This window comes from Urocitellus parryii, chromosome 1 (genome assembly GCF_045843805.1).
Source record: "Urocitellus parryii isolate mUroPar1 chromosome 1, mUroPar1.hap1, whole genome shotgun sequence".
Taxonomy (NCBI): Eukaryota; Metazoa; Chordata; class Mammalia; order Rodentia; family Sciuridae; genus Urocitellus; species Urocitellus parryii.
In genome coordinates this window covers 9,844,631-9,864,001 of record NC_135531.1, presented here as the reverse complement: position 1 = coordinate 9,864,001, position 19,371 = coordinate 9,844,631, and the positions used below count along the sequence as shown (strand labels likewise).

The 19,371-nt window shown below is 42.8% G+C and overlaps 1 protein-coding gene across 2 annotated transcripts in view; it reads left to right on the top strand.

Annotated features, from left to right (window-relative positions):
• The window catches only part of Ctnnd2 (catenin delta 2), a 706,435-nt gene that overhangs the window by 460,244 nt on the left and 226,820 nt on the right, over window positions 1–19,371 (top strand). For both annotated transcript variants that reach the window (XM_077795427.1, XM_077795424.1), the window contains exon 9: window positions 1,338–1,470. In XM_077795427.1, coding sequence (XP_077651553.1) covers window positions 1,338–1,470 — 133 coding nt within the window. The remainder of the gene's footprint in view (window positions 1–1,337; window positions 1,471–19,371) is intronic.

Sequence of the window (19,371 nt, the reverse complement as noted above, 5' to 3'; positions counted from 1 at the left end):
TTCTGATTTAGGATATTAGAGCATATTCCTTCAGTTTAAATTAAAAAATAGATTTTTGGAGTAGGTCAGATGTAAGAAGGAGGATTCAGGAAAAGAATATTTAGTACATAAAATGTATTAACATTTTGTGAATACATCAATGTCTTTAAATAAATAATTTCCTCTTAAAATGTCATTTTGATTTTTGTACTTTTGTCCCCAGAAAAGCATTAAGGGAATAGGTCTATGTTTTATCTTTTCTTTTTTAAAAAATTTTTGTCTAATTTTTTCAGGACTAAAGCTCTTCTATTTTTTTAATTGGTTGTTCAAAACATTACAGAGCTCTTGACATATCATATTTCATACTTTAGATTCAAGTGGGTTATGAACTCCCATTTTTTACCCCGTATACAGATTGCAGAATCACGTCGGTTACACATTCACATTTTTACATAATGCCATACTAGTGTCTGTTGTATTCTGCTGCCTTTCCTATCCTCTACTATCCCCCCTCCCCTCCCCTCTCCTCTTCTCTCTCTACCCCATCTTCTGTAATTTAATTCTCTCCTTTTTTTTCTTCTATTTTTAAAGTAAGTTTATAAAAACAGCAACCATGAAAATGAAAATAATGATGATATCAGCATCACCTACTATCATGAATTATATTTTCTCATATCTGAAAATTTAGCTAAATGCCATGCCTCAGTTTTTTTTTTAAATAATATACTAGGAAAAGGTGATCTCTACAAAGTATCCACTTAAGCCAAATAAAAAAAGTGTCTATATTAATATGATCATGGGTCATCTTGTTGTTTTTCATAATCATAATCTTTATAAATGTGGAACTTGAGTTGATACATTTAACTTCATGTGTGTGTGTATATATATATACACACACACACATATATAGGTATGTATGTACATGTAATCTTTTTTTTCCTTTTAAGTTCTAGGGATTGAACCCAGGGGCACTTGACCACTAAGCCACATCCCCAGCCCTTTTTGTTTTCAATTTTGTGACAGGGTCTTGCTAAGTCACTAAGAACCTCACTAAATTGTTGAGGCCAGCTTTGAACTTTAGCCTGCCAAGTTGCTGGGATTACAGTCGTGCACCACCATACCCAGCTCTATGTGTCTAGAATCTTAGATAATCAATGTGTATGGGTGCACTTAAAAACTATTTACATGAGTTGATCTTTTCAGGATGCTCTCTTAGATGCGTCTATGTGTAAGGAAACCAGAACAACAATTGCGAAGTATTTCTGTGTAAACTAGTATGTACAATTCATCAGTGTGCTAACCAGATGCCACAGTCTAGAGGGCTCATCCTCATGTTCTCCTGCCTTCCTTTTGTTCAGAGAATTTGGATGGAGAGACCCAGAACTGCCCGAAGTGATCCAGATGTTGCAACATCAGTTTCCTTCAGTCCAGTCTAATGCTGCAGCCTATTTACAACACCTCTGTTTTGGAGACAATAAAATTAAAGCTGAGGTAAGCACTACTTGGATTCTCAAATGAAAGGTGTCAGATGAGTAAGTACTCAGAATCTTTTAGAGAAATGTCAATGGGAAAAGACGTCAGTTAAACTAAAGTTGTGTTCTCAGGTTTAGATCTCTCTTTAAGATGGAACCCTCATTCCTTTCTTCCAGCATTAGAATACTGAGGCATAGAGGACCAAGGATGCAGGCCAGGAGCAGCAGAGGCTAGATTACCAATGGCACATGTGGGTGTGATGTGCCTTCCTCTTCTGAATTCCATCTCTGGAGTCATCTCTGCCTCTAAGCCCTAAAAAATGACAAAGCATCAATTGCTATCTCCTCAAATTGCAATCAATATGAGGAGCTATGGCCTATCCTTCTTGGAGAACTCATTGAAAGAATGAGGATGTTAGGCAATAAAATGGCTTTGTCTTATAAACAAGCATTTTGAAGCCATTTACAAAGGTAACATCAGATATAATATGGATATATGTGATGCATTAAAGAGACTATTGTCTGTGTCCAGCACAGAAATGATTGTTAACATGCCCTGTTCTTTGGGAACACTCTAAAGTGCATAGCACACTGCGGTGTGTGATTATTTTTGGAAAATCACTGTGGTCACTGCAACTCTGATTTTTTTCAGATAAGGGAAAAGAATTTGCATACAAGCAGCTGAGTAATCAATTTTTTTATAAAAAGATTTTATAAGCTATAATGAGTCATCTCCATAGCGTGTAAGCAATTTTGAGGATGAGTCTAAATTAGTTTAAGAGGGGAAAGAAGAGATTTGAAGATATAATTGCAATTTATCATAGATTTTGCTTGCTCGCATTGGGATATATATAGCCCAGCAGCTTTTCATCTTTTTTCCCTTTCTTCCTCTGGGACTACAGAGGACTTGGTTTATGCCCATTCTTATCAGAAAAGTCATATTTCTTTTTTGAATGAATGTGGAGCAGTGGTGTTCAACCAGGTGTGATTTTTCTCCCCAGTTTCATTTGCTGTCTGGGGACAATTTTGGTTGTCACAACTGGAGGAAGGTGTGGTGATGCCATTGGTCTCTACTGGATAGAAGTCAGGGATGCTGCAAAACGTCCTATAATTCACAGGGAAGAACCCAGAACTACCCAGCCCCAAGTGTGAATTCCGCCAAATTTAGATTCAGAGAAAATATTGCCCATCTAAGGCAAACTTAAAATGTGAAAAAATACCTACTGTTAAAATGACCTAAAAAAGTCATCAAAGTCATGTGACTCCCATCCCCAGTGGAACTCATCTTAGTCATTTGAATAGAAAACCAAGGAGCCACACAAACTGAAGGACAGACTTCTGATGAGGGAATCATACACGAGCATGTAAGGTTCTGAAGAATGCAACCTGGAAAGTGTCTCAGAGGCCACGAAAGCATTCCGTCCACTGTTGGCCTGAGGTTGACTCAGGAATGTGGTGGTGTCCACCCGCAAGTGAGCTGGATCCCACTCAAATTGTGGTTCCAGTGTTGAGACTGCCAAGATCACTCTCACACCAAGAAGGTGGGTTACCCACATGGTGAGGCTTTCCAGAATGAGCATCATCGCTGCCAATCACTCCAAAAAATGGCTTGAGAGAGTTCTGGAGAGGGTCTGGCTTGAGATCCTGGGGTGGTAGGCAATGGATTCTCTCTTGTGGACGGGGCCTTTTGTGCAGGGTGATTCTTCCTATCAGCTTGTTCAGATGAGGGGCAGCAGACAGAAAGGAGTGTTGGAAATCCAGGAATCAGGGGTGTTTACCACGAAGCTGTCTCCCAGTCCTTTCTAATGTTTTTTATTCTGAGACAGGCTCTTGCTAAGTTGCTGAGGCTGGTCTTGAACTAGAGAATCCTCTTCAGCTTCCCAAGTACTGAGATTACATGCGTGCACCACTGCATCTGGCAAAACTTTATCACAAGGGATCGCCTGGTCTGGCCGTACAGGCGTCATGGTTCAGGGTAGTTTGACCAGGCTTCCTAACTGACTCTGTATGCGCTCCGGGCTCACGGCCTAGGCATGGAGGCCTCAATAGCGATGCTGGCTGGCACCTGGCTGTAGACTTACTTGTGGCCACACTGGAATTACCCTCAATGCCCTGTGGTTCACGGAGGCTGTTCAGTGAAGGGGCACATACATCACATCAGACAGAGGCAGCTTCCCACGCTGGACCCCCTGCTCATCAATACCTGGAACAAACCAGTGTTTTCTACTGGAGCCTCTTACCTTTAAAACAGAGATGTGGATACCTTTGAAGGGATTAAGGGACTCGGTGTCTGCAGACTGCTTAGTGGTGGAACATCACTCATCATCACAGGAACCTAGTTAAGACACTGAAGCTATTTTACCTTAAGAATATATGTATGCACATGTGTGTATATATATATGTATATGTCTTCTCTGTGCGTGCATCTGTGTGTCTGCGTATATCAGTGTGTACTTATTTTTACTTTGCTTGGGTCCCCTCCAGGCCACTTGTATTACCTCTTAGTATTTGAAGTACCTGCCAACAGCTGACCCTTGAGTAGTGGTTCAAATTATCCCAGCCCTCCTCAGTGTACCTGATAGATTACTGGCTCCATGATGATGGTTCCTGGTACCTATGAGGCTGGGGTGAGGGAAGGCAAGGGTGGTGTAGGACTAGGGGCATGCCCGATATCAAATGGAAAGCATGAGATCAAAGATCAGAGATGTGCAAAGGGCCTAAATAAAACCCAGAACAAGCAGCCCAGAGCTTTCCTTCCTCTCCACCCTCAGTCACATGGGGAGGTGTACATGCATGCAAAACTCTGATAAGAATCCTCCAGACCTGTTTTGTTCTCTCATCCCTACTCAGAGCCCAGACTATTAGTAATGGGTTCTCTGTTTGTGACGGATGGCTGCCTGTCATGTTTTCATACACAGTTATTGAATTTCGTAATTACCTGTTGTCCAAATACTAATCTTGCAGGCACTAGCCTTTCCAAATTTACTCAGTCCTCTAGTCTTTCTATTGCGTTTTATTGGATTGATTTAGCCCTTCAGTCTGCATTTCATTATTGGTATTGACTCTGCTCACACAATGGATAGGCCATTGAGCAAAAGGCAAAATTAAATCTCCTATATGTGGAGGCCATAAATCATGCCTTGCTCATTCCTTATTACAGTGCCTTGTACAAATTTCATATAATGAAGCCAAGAAATTCAGTTTTGTTCAAAATGGTGCTGGATCTTATAGGTACAAAGTAGAGAATTCACTGCCATAAATCATCGACGAAAGCCCAGTCCTAACTTTTCCTTGTGGCCTAGTGAACTGGGGTTTGAGAGCCTCCTGGTGCACTTCCCAGAATTCAAATATATGTTTAAGTAAATTATTTTTAAAAAATTAAAATAATCCCTTTTGGTCACTTAAAAATGTGGAAACATTTTTCAGTCTCTAAGAGACACATTACCTCGAATGCTGCCATTTAGGAAACCTGGGTGCGTGTGTGTGTCCTGGCTCACCCACAACTCTCAGGTGTGAGTGGGTCTTCCTCTACCTGCTGTTTTCATCAGAAGAAATGAGGAGAAATGCAGGAAAAAAACGGCATAAATAGAATGATTCTGGGTTCAGGAGAGAGTGCCAGGTAGGGTCCAGCTTGATAGTCTCTAGTGACTTAGGTGAAGTTTGCATTCCATGGGTCGTCCTGACCCAGAGTCGGACATTTAGCGATTAACACAGATCAGCCAGTGTGATTGGAGGATGTCACATAAGCAATGAGTCAGAGGTAGACAGAGATGAGATCTGAAGCCAAGCAGCTAAAGAAAATTAAAAGAGGTTGTAGGAAGCTGGAGAGGTGAAGAGGGGGCTAGGTTCTGATCACAAACACGCCACATGTGTGCGGCTCCTTTTCATGGACAATGGCGATCTGATCTGTAAGCGGGTCCACCTGTGTTAATGGGCAGAGGCACCATTAGGGTGGATAGATGTCAGTGGTGTGTGAACAATGCCTGCCATCCACACTGTCTCCTACATTGTTGGCAATGTCACAATAAATTGAGTTTCAGAGAAATTGTTAGACCAGGCAAGTGGCTTATGTGTATGGACTTCAGGGGGCTTTTCAGGGTGCCTCAACATAGGTAGCTTCTGGACATTTTCACAAATCCTTTCTTCTTTTTCCTGGGAACTCCTGCTCAGGTGAGAATATTAAGAGCATCTCATTGATTGGGGATAATGCTAAGTGCCTTTCATGGGTTGTGATCATTTCAGGTTTTTTTTATGCTATTTCTTCTCATTTCTTCTGATGAAAATGGTGGACTAGGCAGGTAGAGGGACACTCATGTTCACACCTGAGAGTTATGTGCGAGCCAGGACACACACACACACACATACACACACACACACACACACACACACACACACACACACACACACCAATGGTTACCTAAATGACAGCATTCGCGGTATGAATGAAAAATATTTAGAGAATGAAAAATATTTCCACATTTTTGAGTGACCCAAAGGGATTATCTTAATTTTTTTAATTTTAAAAATATTTTACTTAATTACACATTGGTCAATCAATCAAATTTAATTATAATTTTATTTGATAAAAATTTTAAATACTTGAATAATTAAAAAAAATTTTTTTTAGTTAAAAGATGTTTTCATTCACTTAAACAATGTGCCTTTTTTCAGATCTCAGTCATGATATAGGACATTGCCTGTGGGAAGGGTTGACTCTAGTCTCTTCTTTATGACAGAAGTGGTCACTGATCACCAGTGATGAGGATTTAATTTAGAGCCCAAGGTGGTGGTTCATGCCTGTAATCCTGATTGCTCACAGGGTTGAGGCTGGAGGATCCAAGCTCCAGGCCAGCCTCAGCAACTTACTGAAAACTTCTCTCCAAATAAAATTGTTAAATGTTTGGGGAGGTAGCATAGAGAAAGATGCTTCTGGGTTCAATCTCCAGTACACACACAAAAAAGATTTCATTTAGGGTTTGACCTGGTCCCTTTTTGTTTCATGAAAAATGAGCCTCAGTATAATAAAGGCAGCTGAAGTAATGAAGATCTTACGTTATGAACTTCCACTGTTCCAGTACAAGGACCTTGGCCCTACAAAACCAATCCTGACTGTATTTTCCTCTCTCCAAGTAGCTTCTTCATATTTGCTGTATCATCCCAGCTCCTGTAAAGATTTTTATTATTAAAGAAATGAACTTTTCATATCGAGTGGCAATTAAGAAAAGATAACATAAACCAGGCTCTCAGTGGAATCTTTTTTTAAGGGCAACGGGGCATTATAATACCCTGGGTTATGAGTATGGAAAGGCACATCCACAGCTGTAGAGGATTTACAAAATACTTGAAATCCAGCCTTGTGGAATCAGGGAAAGCTGCCTGCTTCTTACAGTGAAGTCAGAATTTCCCATAAAAATATAATCTAAGGCATACCCACTGAGACCTGGTAAGTAGATTGAAGGATGCTGTCCCTTGGAGTTTTCTCCTCTGTGGGGGTTTCTTTGTGTGTATGTGTGCGCATGCTTGTGGTGTCAGTATATCCTTGATAGTGTTTTCTTCCAAATTGACAGTATCTTTCTTTAACTATAACATAGAAACTGATCTTTGTGTATAAAATATGCATACTTTTCCCTCCCCCACAATTTTGATTTTATTCAGAACAGTTTAGAACATTTCATATGTTAAAAAATTGAGACTTGTTCCTGTCTACTACACTTAAAGTGCTTCATAATTTCTGCTTTATTCTTGATTCTTTCTACCTCATATAGTTCAAGAGAAGCTGCTATCTATCTTCTCAGTTGATTGCCTTTGAATGATTTCTTCTCTTCCTTCACCATAAATTGTTCCACATTTTTTGAAAGAGAGCCTATATTCAGTTTCTAGGTATCAGTAGACAACATGCCATTCAGCTGGGGGCTAAGCTGCCTGCATTTGAACCCTGGCTGCTGTACTACTTTCTGGCTCCATTGACCTTGACCTTGAGCAAGTTGCTTTACCTCTCTGAACCTCTAACAGACTATAAAATGGCACAGTGACCCCATATCCCTGCAGAGAGAATACAGGTGGACCGCCAGCACAGATCAAATGGTTAAGTTAATATGAGTTATTATTAGCATCTGTTGCAAAGATTAATGAGAGAAATCTCTTAATAGTTAAATATAAAATGTTTTAGTTTGATGGACGAAATCTTTGTACATACTCTGCTGCATGTGTATCAGCTGTCCACCTTTTGAGACTTGCTGTCGTCAGTGAGGGGAAGCTGAAAGGCAGGCAATAAGGTGAGCAGAGCTGGAAGACCTGTTTCCAGGGAGACACCTGGCCTCATCAGGCATATTCTCAGGCTGGGAGGAGGAAGGGGCCAGGAATGGGGTGGGGTAGATAGCTAGGTCTCTGTGGAGGAGTCAGCTCTCTGGGGGGTTGAAGCTTCTTGGAGATGACAACCTGCAGGAACATGCAGGGTGCCAACTGTGGTCCACAGGGAGCACCTCAGAGCCAGGGCTGCACTGAGCAAGAGGAGAAGATAGCCCAACACACTTTTAAAAAATTTTATTGAAGGCTTGGTCCTTCACATGTGAAGTATGTTTAAAGAGGCAGAACCAGAGCTATAGGGCCAGCACTTGAAGCAGAAAGGGCCACGTGTCACCCTTGGCAGAGGAGATAATAGGAACACAAGATTGCTAGCAGGATGAGGCAGAGTTACAGCTGAAGAGCACAGATAGGATCCACCCATATGTATCAGTGTGAGGGAAGTCACAATCATGGTTCTTTCAAACAAGGAGAAGCAACAGAGACGAGGCATCGGGAGGCACCCAGTGCTGGTGATCAGGCACCATTGTGCTTGAAGGTAAGTGAGCAGGGACACAGAGGCAAGGCTGCCTGGGCCTGGTGACTCCCTGGCGCCCCTCCCTGCTGCACAGGTCTCCTGTTCACATTTTGCTCTTGTGCCTCGCGGCCCTTGGGACTTGGTTCCCTGTCCGGATAGCTCTTCTCTCCTCCTTGCTTCTCAACATCGCCAGTCACAGCCTCAGCAGGTTTCCCCAAGGCCTATCGATCAGGGCTGGCCTGGCAGAAGGCCTCCTCCCAAGGGCAGGGAGGCCTCAGAAATTATCATGGCAGTTCCACGGGAGGTGCCAAATGGGACCCAGTGGTCACTGAACAGAGACATCAGCAGCTGTACTGCTCCAGAAGAAAATGAGTGGATGATTACCAGGACCAAGGTCAAAAAGGGCCCAGGGAGCTGGTGTTATAGCTGATAGGTAGAGCTCTTGCCTAGCCCGTGTGAGTTAAATAAATAAGCTGGTGGTGGCACATGCCTGTAATCCCAGAGGCTCAGGAGGCTGAGACAGGAGGATTGTGAGTTCAAAGCCAGCCTCAGAAAAGTGAGGTGCTAAGCAACTCAGTGAGACCCTGTCTTTAAATGAAATAGAAAATAGGGCTGGGATGTGGCTCAGTGGTCGAGTACTCTGGAGTTCAATCCCTGGTACCCCCATAAATAGATAGATGGATAGATGGATGGATAGATAGATAGATAGATAGATAGGTAGGTAGGTAGGTAGATAGATAGATAGATAGTATTAAGTCCATCTACAGCTAAAAATATCATAAAAATACAAAAAATAATAAGCCCAGATGTTTATAGAAGAACTATCACCTCATTGTCTCTTTATGGTCACTGTAATAGCCATGGCGACCTCCCTAATTTCGCAGTCTTGTCCATTGAGATGTCTAACAGGAGAACTGGGAGAGAATCCACACTGGGGAAGACTGGGTATAGGGATGGGAGGAGCCTTGTAGTTTGTAGGAGACAGCAAAGAGGAGGAGAAGGAGGAGGAGGAAAAGGAGGGGGAGGGGAGGAGGGGGAAGGGGAGGAGGAGGAGGAGGAGAAGGAAGAGGAGGGGGAGGAGGAGGAGAAGAGAAGGAGTCTGTCTTTTCTTTCTTACCCCAGCTGGCTATCAGCTCAGGTTCTGAGCTGGGGACTTGCCCAGGCTGCAGGAGCACAGGGGGAGGTGACACAGCTGTACAGTCAGACCTAATGAGCAATACTGTACTCCCTCAGGTTTAAGGTTCCCTAAAGGAAGGTGGACCAGGCAAGGTCATGGAGGAGAGAAGAGACCGAGGTGCTGGGGATTCAGATGCGCTCCTGCAGGGCAGCCAGGGCGGATGAAGCAAGGTGCAGGCAACAGAAAGCCCAGAGCAAGGCTCCACAGAGGGCAGCAGCGAGCACAGCTGTCTGGAGGAGTCTTTCTGTAGCCCACATGCCACATCCATCAGCAGAAATGATCCACTGAAAGACAGAAGCCTGGTGACCTGCCTTTAAGGGAACACCTCTTCCTTCTCCCTTTCACCCCAGCAGCAATGGAGAAAGAGCAGGGAGGGGAAGGAGGAAGAAAGGGGGAAGAAAAGAGCCCACTGAGGGTGGGATGCTGAAGACAGGAGGAGACAAGGGTCTGAGGGTAACAGGCAGGTTGATCTATGTGACTGGGATGAGACTCTCTTAATAAGTGGATGGAAGTTAGGGATTCAAACTGATGCTGTGTTGAGACGAGACACCTGATTAAGACCTCCAGGTGCACCAGGTTCTCTTTGCAAGACACATGAGCCACAGCACCATCTCAAATCTGGGTCATGACATGGGAAGAGAGAAGCAGGTATCCTTCTAATGTCTGTGAAGTTACTGGGCTGGGTTTGCTAATTTCGCTTTGGGTTATTTTAACTTCATCTTCTCTGGGCCATTCTTCCCTTTTATTTTAATGGGTCTTCTTATTACCCTCCCCCACCTTGGTCTGTCGTCTTTCCAAGAATGAGCTAAAGAGACAAAGACTGTCCAAACGTCAGTGCAGGTGCAGGTGCATCCTGGTGGAGGGCCTGCTCTGACCCAGGATTTCTCCTAGACCCTTGTTTCCTGGACATGTTTCAGAAGCTTATTTCATGTTTTAGAAGAGAAGACCTATTACCTAAAGCACTAGCCCTCCTTTGAGGACATAATCCAACTTTATAAACAGCCTCAACTTCTTCAGCTCTCTGTTGGGCCATTCCTTCTCCTCATCTTTAGGAGAGGTGGCAGGGAAACCTGAGTTCCCGCCTCCCGTCAAACTTTGCTGCTAGCTCACCACCCTCAGGCCTTGTTTCCAGGTGGAAAATCTCTAAAGTGTTGAACTAAGGGAGAGGAATCTTGTTCATCTGCCACATTCTTGATTTTCCCTTCCAAACCATCTCCATGTTTTCCTGGTTCTGTGTACCAGAGCCAGTATCTCAACATCTTGCTCCATTTCTAAGTCTTCCATTTCTAAGACTGAAAGACTCTCATGACTGAAATGTATTTTCCTGTTAACAGTGATATATAAGGAGACAAGGTTTCCAGAACTGCTCTTGTTGAGATACTGTTAGAAACAGCACAAGAAAACTACATATCATGTGAAATCCATGCATAGATGATCAATGCATGGACAGTTCTCCTGTCCTTGATTTCATCCCAGTTCTGTGATGAACTATATTTCTGCAACCTCTGACCTCATTCATCCACCCTAAGTGGACTTGCTGCTTTGAGCCCCTGCCCACTTTTCCAGCTTCACCAAGGTTGTTGCTCTGTTTCATTCTAAATCCAAGATTCAGACCTCTTCAATCTGGTGGAGCTGCAGATGACCGATGTCCCTCCCCTCTGGCCCCTGCATGCACCATCTTGGAAATGTTTAAACATCACTGAAGCCAGAACACCATGGAAGGGAAGAGCCACCTGAGTTGAATGAAATCCTCTGTTGACTTAATTTAAGTGTGGGAAAATTCAGGACATACTTGATTCTGGATGGAAGAATCAGATTCTGGATGGAAGAAGTGTGTCTTTTTACCCAAACTTTCCCACAGATGTTTTGTCTTCTCTCTTCCTTAGTAGGTATACTTTATCATTACAAATGTTTGCAGATATTTCAAGAAAAGCTGTGTAAGTGATGGTTATATGATACCTCTCCTGCTTTGATAGCCCCTGTGCACTTCTAACCAAACCCACGTGTAAGGGGGAAAAAAAACATCTATTTTGCTAAAAGCTCTTCAAAATTCAAATTGTTCTCCTGTACTTACAATCATTCTTAATTTATTTGCCTCTTGCATAACAAGTGAAACCCTGAGTAGGCATTAACTCTTTTGTTGTTTGCATTTAGTTATATGAGATGGGATATGGGATGCTTTGGGTGTTTCCTGTGGCTTTGTATACATTGTCTTCCATTTCCAAGACTGACTCTCATGACTGAAATGCATTTTCCTGTTATCAGTGATATATAAGGAGACAACGTTCCCAGAACTGCTCTAAAACCTTGTTTGCATGTTCTCTGGACTCTAGCAGCAGGTGAACCATAATGTCATATCCAATATCTATGGGTATCTGGGGACCAGCAAGGAGAATTCCAGTAAGAATGCTAGAAACCATCCTCAGCTCTGTCTCCACACAACTTCCTTATGAGCTGTGGAGTGGCAGTGGGGACCATTCTTGCCACCATCCACAGGTGATGCTGTCTCTTGGCTTGGACTGGGCAGGAGGACAATGAAGACAAATGAAGAGGGTCAAGGACACAGCAGCAGTGTCCTTTCCAGGAGGGCTTGGTGAGCTCTGAGATTGTATGAGCCAAATGAAGAGGCGGGGTTGGCTGGGGGGCTGAGTGTCAGCTCCCATGGGCACTGCCCTTAAATCCCAGGGGAACTTCTCAGAGCTCACTGGAAACCCTTCACTTGATGTGCCTAGGTTAACCACTGTCTTTCCTACCACTGCCGTCACAGCTTGGAGGCCAGTTCTCTCAATCTTGTACACTGGGGAAGAGAACACCACCTATCCTCTTCCATGAGATGCAGACACTCTGGATTTTGATGTTATGTAGATTTTTACTATGTTCATAGTTGATGGAGAAATATGGCAAGAATATAATGTTTCCTTCCTAGATAACACCCTGTTTTTCTCTTATATCATAAAGACAAATAATATCACCCAGAAGTGACAAAATGTTGGCTTGTGCAATTGGCAGGTTTCCCTTAGGCTTTTTCAGAGTTACCTTTCCTTTTCCAAGGAGCTCTTCCCTCTGGAGGCTCTAGAGGCCAGAGCCTTCCAGGGGTCACCCAGCTGCTGTAGTGTCCGTTGTGCGGGTAGATGTGCAAGGGGAGACTGAATCTGTGCAGATAGTTATTGGAGAATTGCCCGTTTTTCTGCCCCCAGACTAGGGTTACTTGCTCATGGTCTGTTTGGATGACACCAAAGGAGAACAGATTCCTCTTTGAAGGGAACATTCTTTCAAGAGGCAGGTTCACCCATCCCCTCTCTGCATCATCTATCTGCAATGTATTGGCACCCCACATTCGGTTTTCATATTTTAAGTTTTGATGTCAGTTTTTATTTTCTTATTAAAAGCTTCAGTTATCTCTGCATTTTAGTAAGAACCCATGGAAAAACCTCTCTTTGAATTATAATTTCTATTCACTATAAGGTTGTATTTCACCCAGAATCAAGGGAACAATGGACACACTGTGAAAGTTCCTATCTCACCCATGTAAAGCTGTGTAGTTGCAGATCCAGAATGGTCTGGCCATCACAAAAGGAGCTACAGAATCTTCTCCAGCCTCTGTCAGTCCCCGCCTGTTTGCCCCAGACCATCTTCACAGAGTCTCCGCTTCCTCTATTACATAACTTACATAACTTAACCACAGAAGCAAAGTCCCTTTACCCTATGTAAGGTGACGTATTCACAGGTTTCAGGAATGAGGATGTGCGCATCTTTAGGGGAGGAGAATTACTCCACCTACCATCTAAGTCTTGTCCACCGAGGAGAAAAACTTAGGTACTTTGGGAGTAAAAAGAAATCAGAATTTGCAGTCTTCTCTCCTCTGAAAATTGCTAGAAAATGTGGGGTATGTATGTTTACCTTTGCTGATTTTTTTTAAAGACCTGGATAGAGGCTCAGAGGAGGCGAAACCATGATTGTGGAGAAAGGTTTGGGTTTAATTCATGTAGTGAGGAAGGAGCAGATTGAGGATGGGGGTACAGTGCAGGAGGAGTGTGGAGGAGCAGCAGGGCAGGGCACGGGTGCTCTCCTGCAGGAGATCGGAAGCCTTGTGCTGAGGCCAGTTTCAAGGTGGAGAAGCTCCATTTCCTGGGCCTCGTTGGTGTCATTACAATGGCCCTTGTGCTGAAAAACTAGAGGTTACTCCGAGTGAGAATGGAAACAGGCTCTTCAAACACAAAAGGTCTGTTTTCATATCTGGCTGGCCCATGTGCATCACCCATACAGTGTGCAGTGAGTTTGCACAGGAGAGGGTGACAATGGTGGCAGAAGCCAGTTGTAGTTGTGCACATGAAACAAAGCCCCTAGGACCCAGCAATCCTGAAACAAGAATAAGACACAGGTGCTGGCCGTAGCTCTACTGACAAAGGAGGTGGCAGAGGCAGGTTCCTGGTTCACAGCCCCTCTCTGCACAGACGACCTATTTGATCAGACCAATCAGCTGTTCTGGCTTTACTTTATAGATCATTAGGGTCTAAATAGACTGGGACTCCCTAGGGCTCTGACAGTATCCAATATAGTTCAAGCTAATAAGGAAGCTCAATAGGCACCGGGGGTTTATAGGGCTATCATCAATCTGGAAAATTTCTTTTTTTTTTTCCAATCCCAGTTTCTGAGAAAAAGTCAATCTCAATTTGTCTTTACCCTAAAGACCATACAATCCATTTTAACAGTTTTCACACAAGCTATGTTAACTCCTTTAGCCACGGCAAAAACTTCAGCAAAGAGACACAAACGTCATCATATATGATATGACCTGATATACAGGTTGGATAACGTGATAGTTATTGGGCTTATAAAAGAGAAGCAGAGGGCTGGGTTTGTAGCTCAGTGGTAGAGCCCTTGCCTACCATGTATGAGGCACTGGGTTCAATTCTCAGCAAATAGAATAAGTAAATAAAACAAAGGTCCATAAAAAAAAAGCAGGAGAGAAGGCTGACAGAACTGGACTAGCTGACCCATGTGGCAAGCTGGGGTGGGCTGGCCAGTCCTGCAGAACTATGTGGGCGACCCAACAGGGCAAATCTGAGGAATCAGAAATGTTTCTCAACTGATTGGAAAAATTTTCCCTGATGCCTCCCTGAAGTGAACACAGAACATGACACTTGCTATAGCTCCCTGGATTCTAGAGAAAATATATTTTATATTTAGGAATATGATTAAGTTCTATTGGGAAAAAAGGAATGAAAATAAAAAGAAAAATCTAGAAAAATCATGAAAGAAAAGAAATAGAGAAAGGGAGGGAGGAAAGAAGGGAGGGAGGGAGGGAAGAATGAACGATTGTTGAAGGTGGTCCCCCAAATAAGAAGGTCTCAAGGTCCCCAGTGGGTAAGAATATTGGACACATTCTTGGATGTCTGTGATCCCAGAAGTCCTTCAACTAACCGTGAAGAGACTGGCATCCATGGAGAAGCCCCTAGAGGCAGCAGAGAGATAACCTTGAGGTTTCGAGCAGGTCATCACCTTACCTTGCTTGGCCATAAGCTGTTTATCTTTTAAAAGGTGATCGGTGGCTTGCTGTTGGGCACAGATAAAGAGTGCTTGCATTCTTAGGGGACCTTGGAGGCCTGAACCTCTTGGTAGACCTTGGAGAGTATCAGGAAACATTGACATGGAAAAGGGCCTTCCTTGAGACTCTCTGATTAAATGCAGGGATTTGCTCATAAACTTAAATTGGGCTGAAAGGCCAGAGGTGCCCAGTAAGTGCATGAACAGGAAGACTGTACCCGCATGCCCCACTGCCCTTTCTGCTGCTTTGTCCTCTTCTGCAGTGAAAGCCTAGCGCCACCCTATACTTCTTACCAGGACAGTGACGAGACTTGCAAACAAAGCAGGAAATGATGAGGAAGAATGCTTCTGGGGAGGATTTTTGAGCAATACTTTGGGAAATCTACCTCCTTCCATCCTGTTTTATGGAAAAGCTAAAGACAGGAGTATAAAAAGCAACGCCAAAACACCAGAGCCATCTTCCCAGGAGGCCAGGTTGTATTCTTCCGCATGAACTGTCTGAAGTGGTATTAGTTATAGTAACCAGTTATTGCCTATGTAGTTACGGTCACCAACCAGTGTGCAACCTGACCCTTTGGGAGGACTGTTCCTAATTTTCTTCATTGAAATTATCTGAAAAGGGAGTCATTTAACATGGACCTATGGTCAGTGGCCAATGGTTGGGCCGTTGAGTAAAGAAAATGGACAAAGAGGCAGTGAATGCCCTGTTCTTGGTACTTCTTTATGCAGAGCAGATACTGAGGTTACCTTGGTCCTGCCAGATTTAGATTTGCTCATGTCATCTTGGATCATCCAGAAGCCAAGTAACTCCTACTGGTTAGAACAAGAGAGGATGATACATAGGTCCTGACCACAGACACAGAAGTCTGGGCATCAGAATGCGTGGGTGCTGTAGCCCTCTGCTGTTGGCACCTGGGCTGGTAAAAGCAGCTGCCCTGTTCCCTGGAGAAGGCTCAAGTGTACCTCATGAACACATACCCTGACAACCTATGACCCATCACTGCCTACATATTATCTCCCTATTTCCACTGTAACAGGTTATCACAAACCCAGGAGCTTAATTACCGTATGAACTCATTACCTTATAGCTCTGGAGCTCAGAGGTCCAGAGTTGGCTTCTTTGGGCTGAGATCCAGCTGTAGCAGGACTGTGCTCATTATGGAGGCTCCAGGTAGAATCTGTTCACTTGTCTTTCCCAGTTTCTGGAGGTTTCCTGCACTCCTGGATTCATGGCCCCTTTAATCTTCCAGGCCAGCAGCAGCTGCTGAGTGAGTCTTCCTCGTGCTGTTACCCTTCAGATTCTAAACGTCTGTCTCCCCGTTTGGCATCAAAAGGAGCTTTGCAGTTCCAGGAGGCCCCTCCGAGACGATCCTGGGGAAATTCTTCACTTTAAGGTCACCTGATAGGCAGCCTTCATTTCCTCTGCCACTCAGGTCCCCGTTGCCATGTGCACACATGAAATTAGGATGCAGACATGTTACAGGCTGGGAAACCTGGGAAGTGCCACCTCTGATGGAAGGTGCCACATTACCCCTGTTCTTGGGGCTGTCTTCCCTCAAATAAGGTTCCGGATTCTTTGCCACTGACAGGATTATTCCCTGGCTAGGTGCTTGATTCTATTGTATTAATCCTTTCCATCTTTATGACCACACAACCTAAGAGAAAATGTGCTGAGCACCTTCCAACTGTTGTTATGGAAATTCCCTTTAGAAGTTTCAGTGTAAATCAGAATTTCCTTAATTTTGTCACTCAAACTTGCTATTTTCCCACCCTGTGAGTATATCTATATTAATAAATACCTTAGATTTTTTTATATTATCTTTTAGAGAAACCAGAACTAATGTCTTTCCCTTTTTTTGCTAGTTTTTCAGGCTTTAGATTTAATTTTTCAGCAATGAACGCATGAAGAAATGAATCAATAGATGATAATTTGCTTTGCAATTCAAATTTTTCTATTTTAATGTCTTCCATCCAGAAGAGTGACAGAAAAATGTGAAGATTTTGAGTTATGAATAATCTTTTTATTGTTCTGACTTTTATCTGTCTCTTTACCTTTTAACCCAAGTATAACTAATGGAAATTGGATATTTAGCTATAGGCTTAGGTGCTACACTATTTCACCTGCTTTTATATATTTTTGCATTAAGGAAAACAAGACATCTGCATATCTATAATTAGCTAATATATTCAGCGTTGGTCTCTATCAACAAGATGCAGGTGTACACAGTACAGAAGCACTTTATACAGAGTGTTGGCTTTTACTTGTGGGAAAGATTACTCACTCTGCATGAAATGAAAAGACCACTCTAAGAAAAACATTTTCTAAGTGTATATAATGTTTGCCTGGACTAGTGCCATTATATTCATGGCTGCCTAATAGTCTAAGATTCTAAGATATCTGCTTAGGTAACATTTCTTCTAAAAGGTAGACTGTGCAAACCAGCCCTATTATAAAAATTCAGAGTAGAAAGTCAAAACTTTATTCATCAAAAGACAGTATTGAATGCCTGCTGAGTGCCAGGCACTCCCTCTGTTTGGGGGTGAAAGAAGAGAGTCAATAGATAAGAACATGAAGTATCTCAGGTGATAAATAGGAGCTATGGCAGAATCTAGAGCAGAGGTGGACCTGGAGAGATGGTTTGTGAGGTGGTGAGCTCTTCTGAGTGGAGACGTGGGATAGAAAGGGAGTCACACAACAGTCTCAGACACACTGGGTGGCTCAGCCACCTTCAGACCACCAGAGAAAGGAAGCCAAATGCCAGTCAGAGAGAAAGATGGGAGAACAGAGGTGGAAGTAGAGACAAGGTGGGGAGGTCATGCAGGACCGAAGGCCAAGGCTAATGGTCTTCTGGATGTGATGGGAACCATTAGAGGATTCTAAAGAGGGATTGACAAGGTCTGATTATACATGCATTAAAAAATAAGTGATTACTGTGTGAGCAGAATTTAAAAATAAAACAAAAACTTTTTCCCTACATCTCTGCTTCATTACGGGTTCTTAGCATCCACCTAGCTATTACAAATTGAGTGTATGATCAATATGCAGTTGGACACATATCTGAAGACTCTTGAATTAAAAATGCAAACCATTTTGTAGACCATATCATGCAGACAATCCTTTAAATGCACAATTAAAAAATTGAAAGGAAAATAACCTGCTTTTAAAAAAACCCTGAAATTTCACACATTAGAGGTTTTTAAAGAGTTCATTGATAAGCTATGCCAATGGATAAAGTCTGAAAATAGGGTAAAATCAAAGCATTTAATTATTTGAAATGTGAGTTGTATCCATTTAATCTGGTAAACTCCAGAACCAAAGATCTTCAAGCTGAGGTTATCGTTGAAGAAATAACAGCCTTCTCCACTTCTGTAACTGTTATACTTACTCAAAAGTAGCAACACTTTCAAGCAGGACCTTTAACACCGCCAGTAATGGGTTACAAAATAAAGAAAAAATGCTACCAATTTAGCTTTTTGTTGCTGTGACTAAAAGACGTGATAAGAACAACTTAGAAGGAGGAAAAAATTGTTTTGGCTCGTGGTTTCAGAGGTTTGGTCCTTGATCAGTTGACTCCATTGTTCTGAGCAAGAGGTGAGCAGAGCACCGTGGCAGAAGTGTGTGTCAGGGGAAAGCAGCTCAGAACATGGCACCAGGAAGCAGAGAGCACTCTGCTCACCAGGGACAAAATATACAACCCAAAGGCACGCCCCTAGGACACTTCCTCCCAGTCTACCACCCAGTGAATCCATATCAGGGGATTAATGCACTGATTAGGTTAAGGCTCTCATAACCCGAACATTTCACCTCTGCACAGTCTTTCATTGTCTCACATATGAGCTTTTGGGGAATACCTCAATATAAGCCACAACAATTTTAAATTAGAAAAAACAAAGAACAGAATGAATCCTATTTTGGTGAGGGGAGACGGAGACCTTTCTTCAATGCATTTGTATGTATAATACATACATACATGCATAGCATTGTACCATATGTATGTGTGTGTATTGAGTTACAGACATGTATAATTTAATATTGTGGGCTTTAAAAATCCTGGCAGAGTTGTTATGCCATGAGGATTGCCACGGAAACCTTCCATGTGATGCCTAGACTAAAACCTCCTTCTTCATTAACAGATGACACAGAGGTTGGGGATGCACTGCAGGACACTTGATGGAATTTCTGAGTACATAATTTTTAAAATTTCAGAGGTCACAGATGCACCAAACAAGTGTATTTTCTTATTAAAGCAAGATCCAAGTGTCATATAAATGTTCTGCTTGGGCTGATGGACAAAATGAAAAGTGAATAATATTTAATCAACTGAGCAACACCATTGAAAAACTCATATTTCAAGATGCCGTGTTACAGATGGATT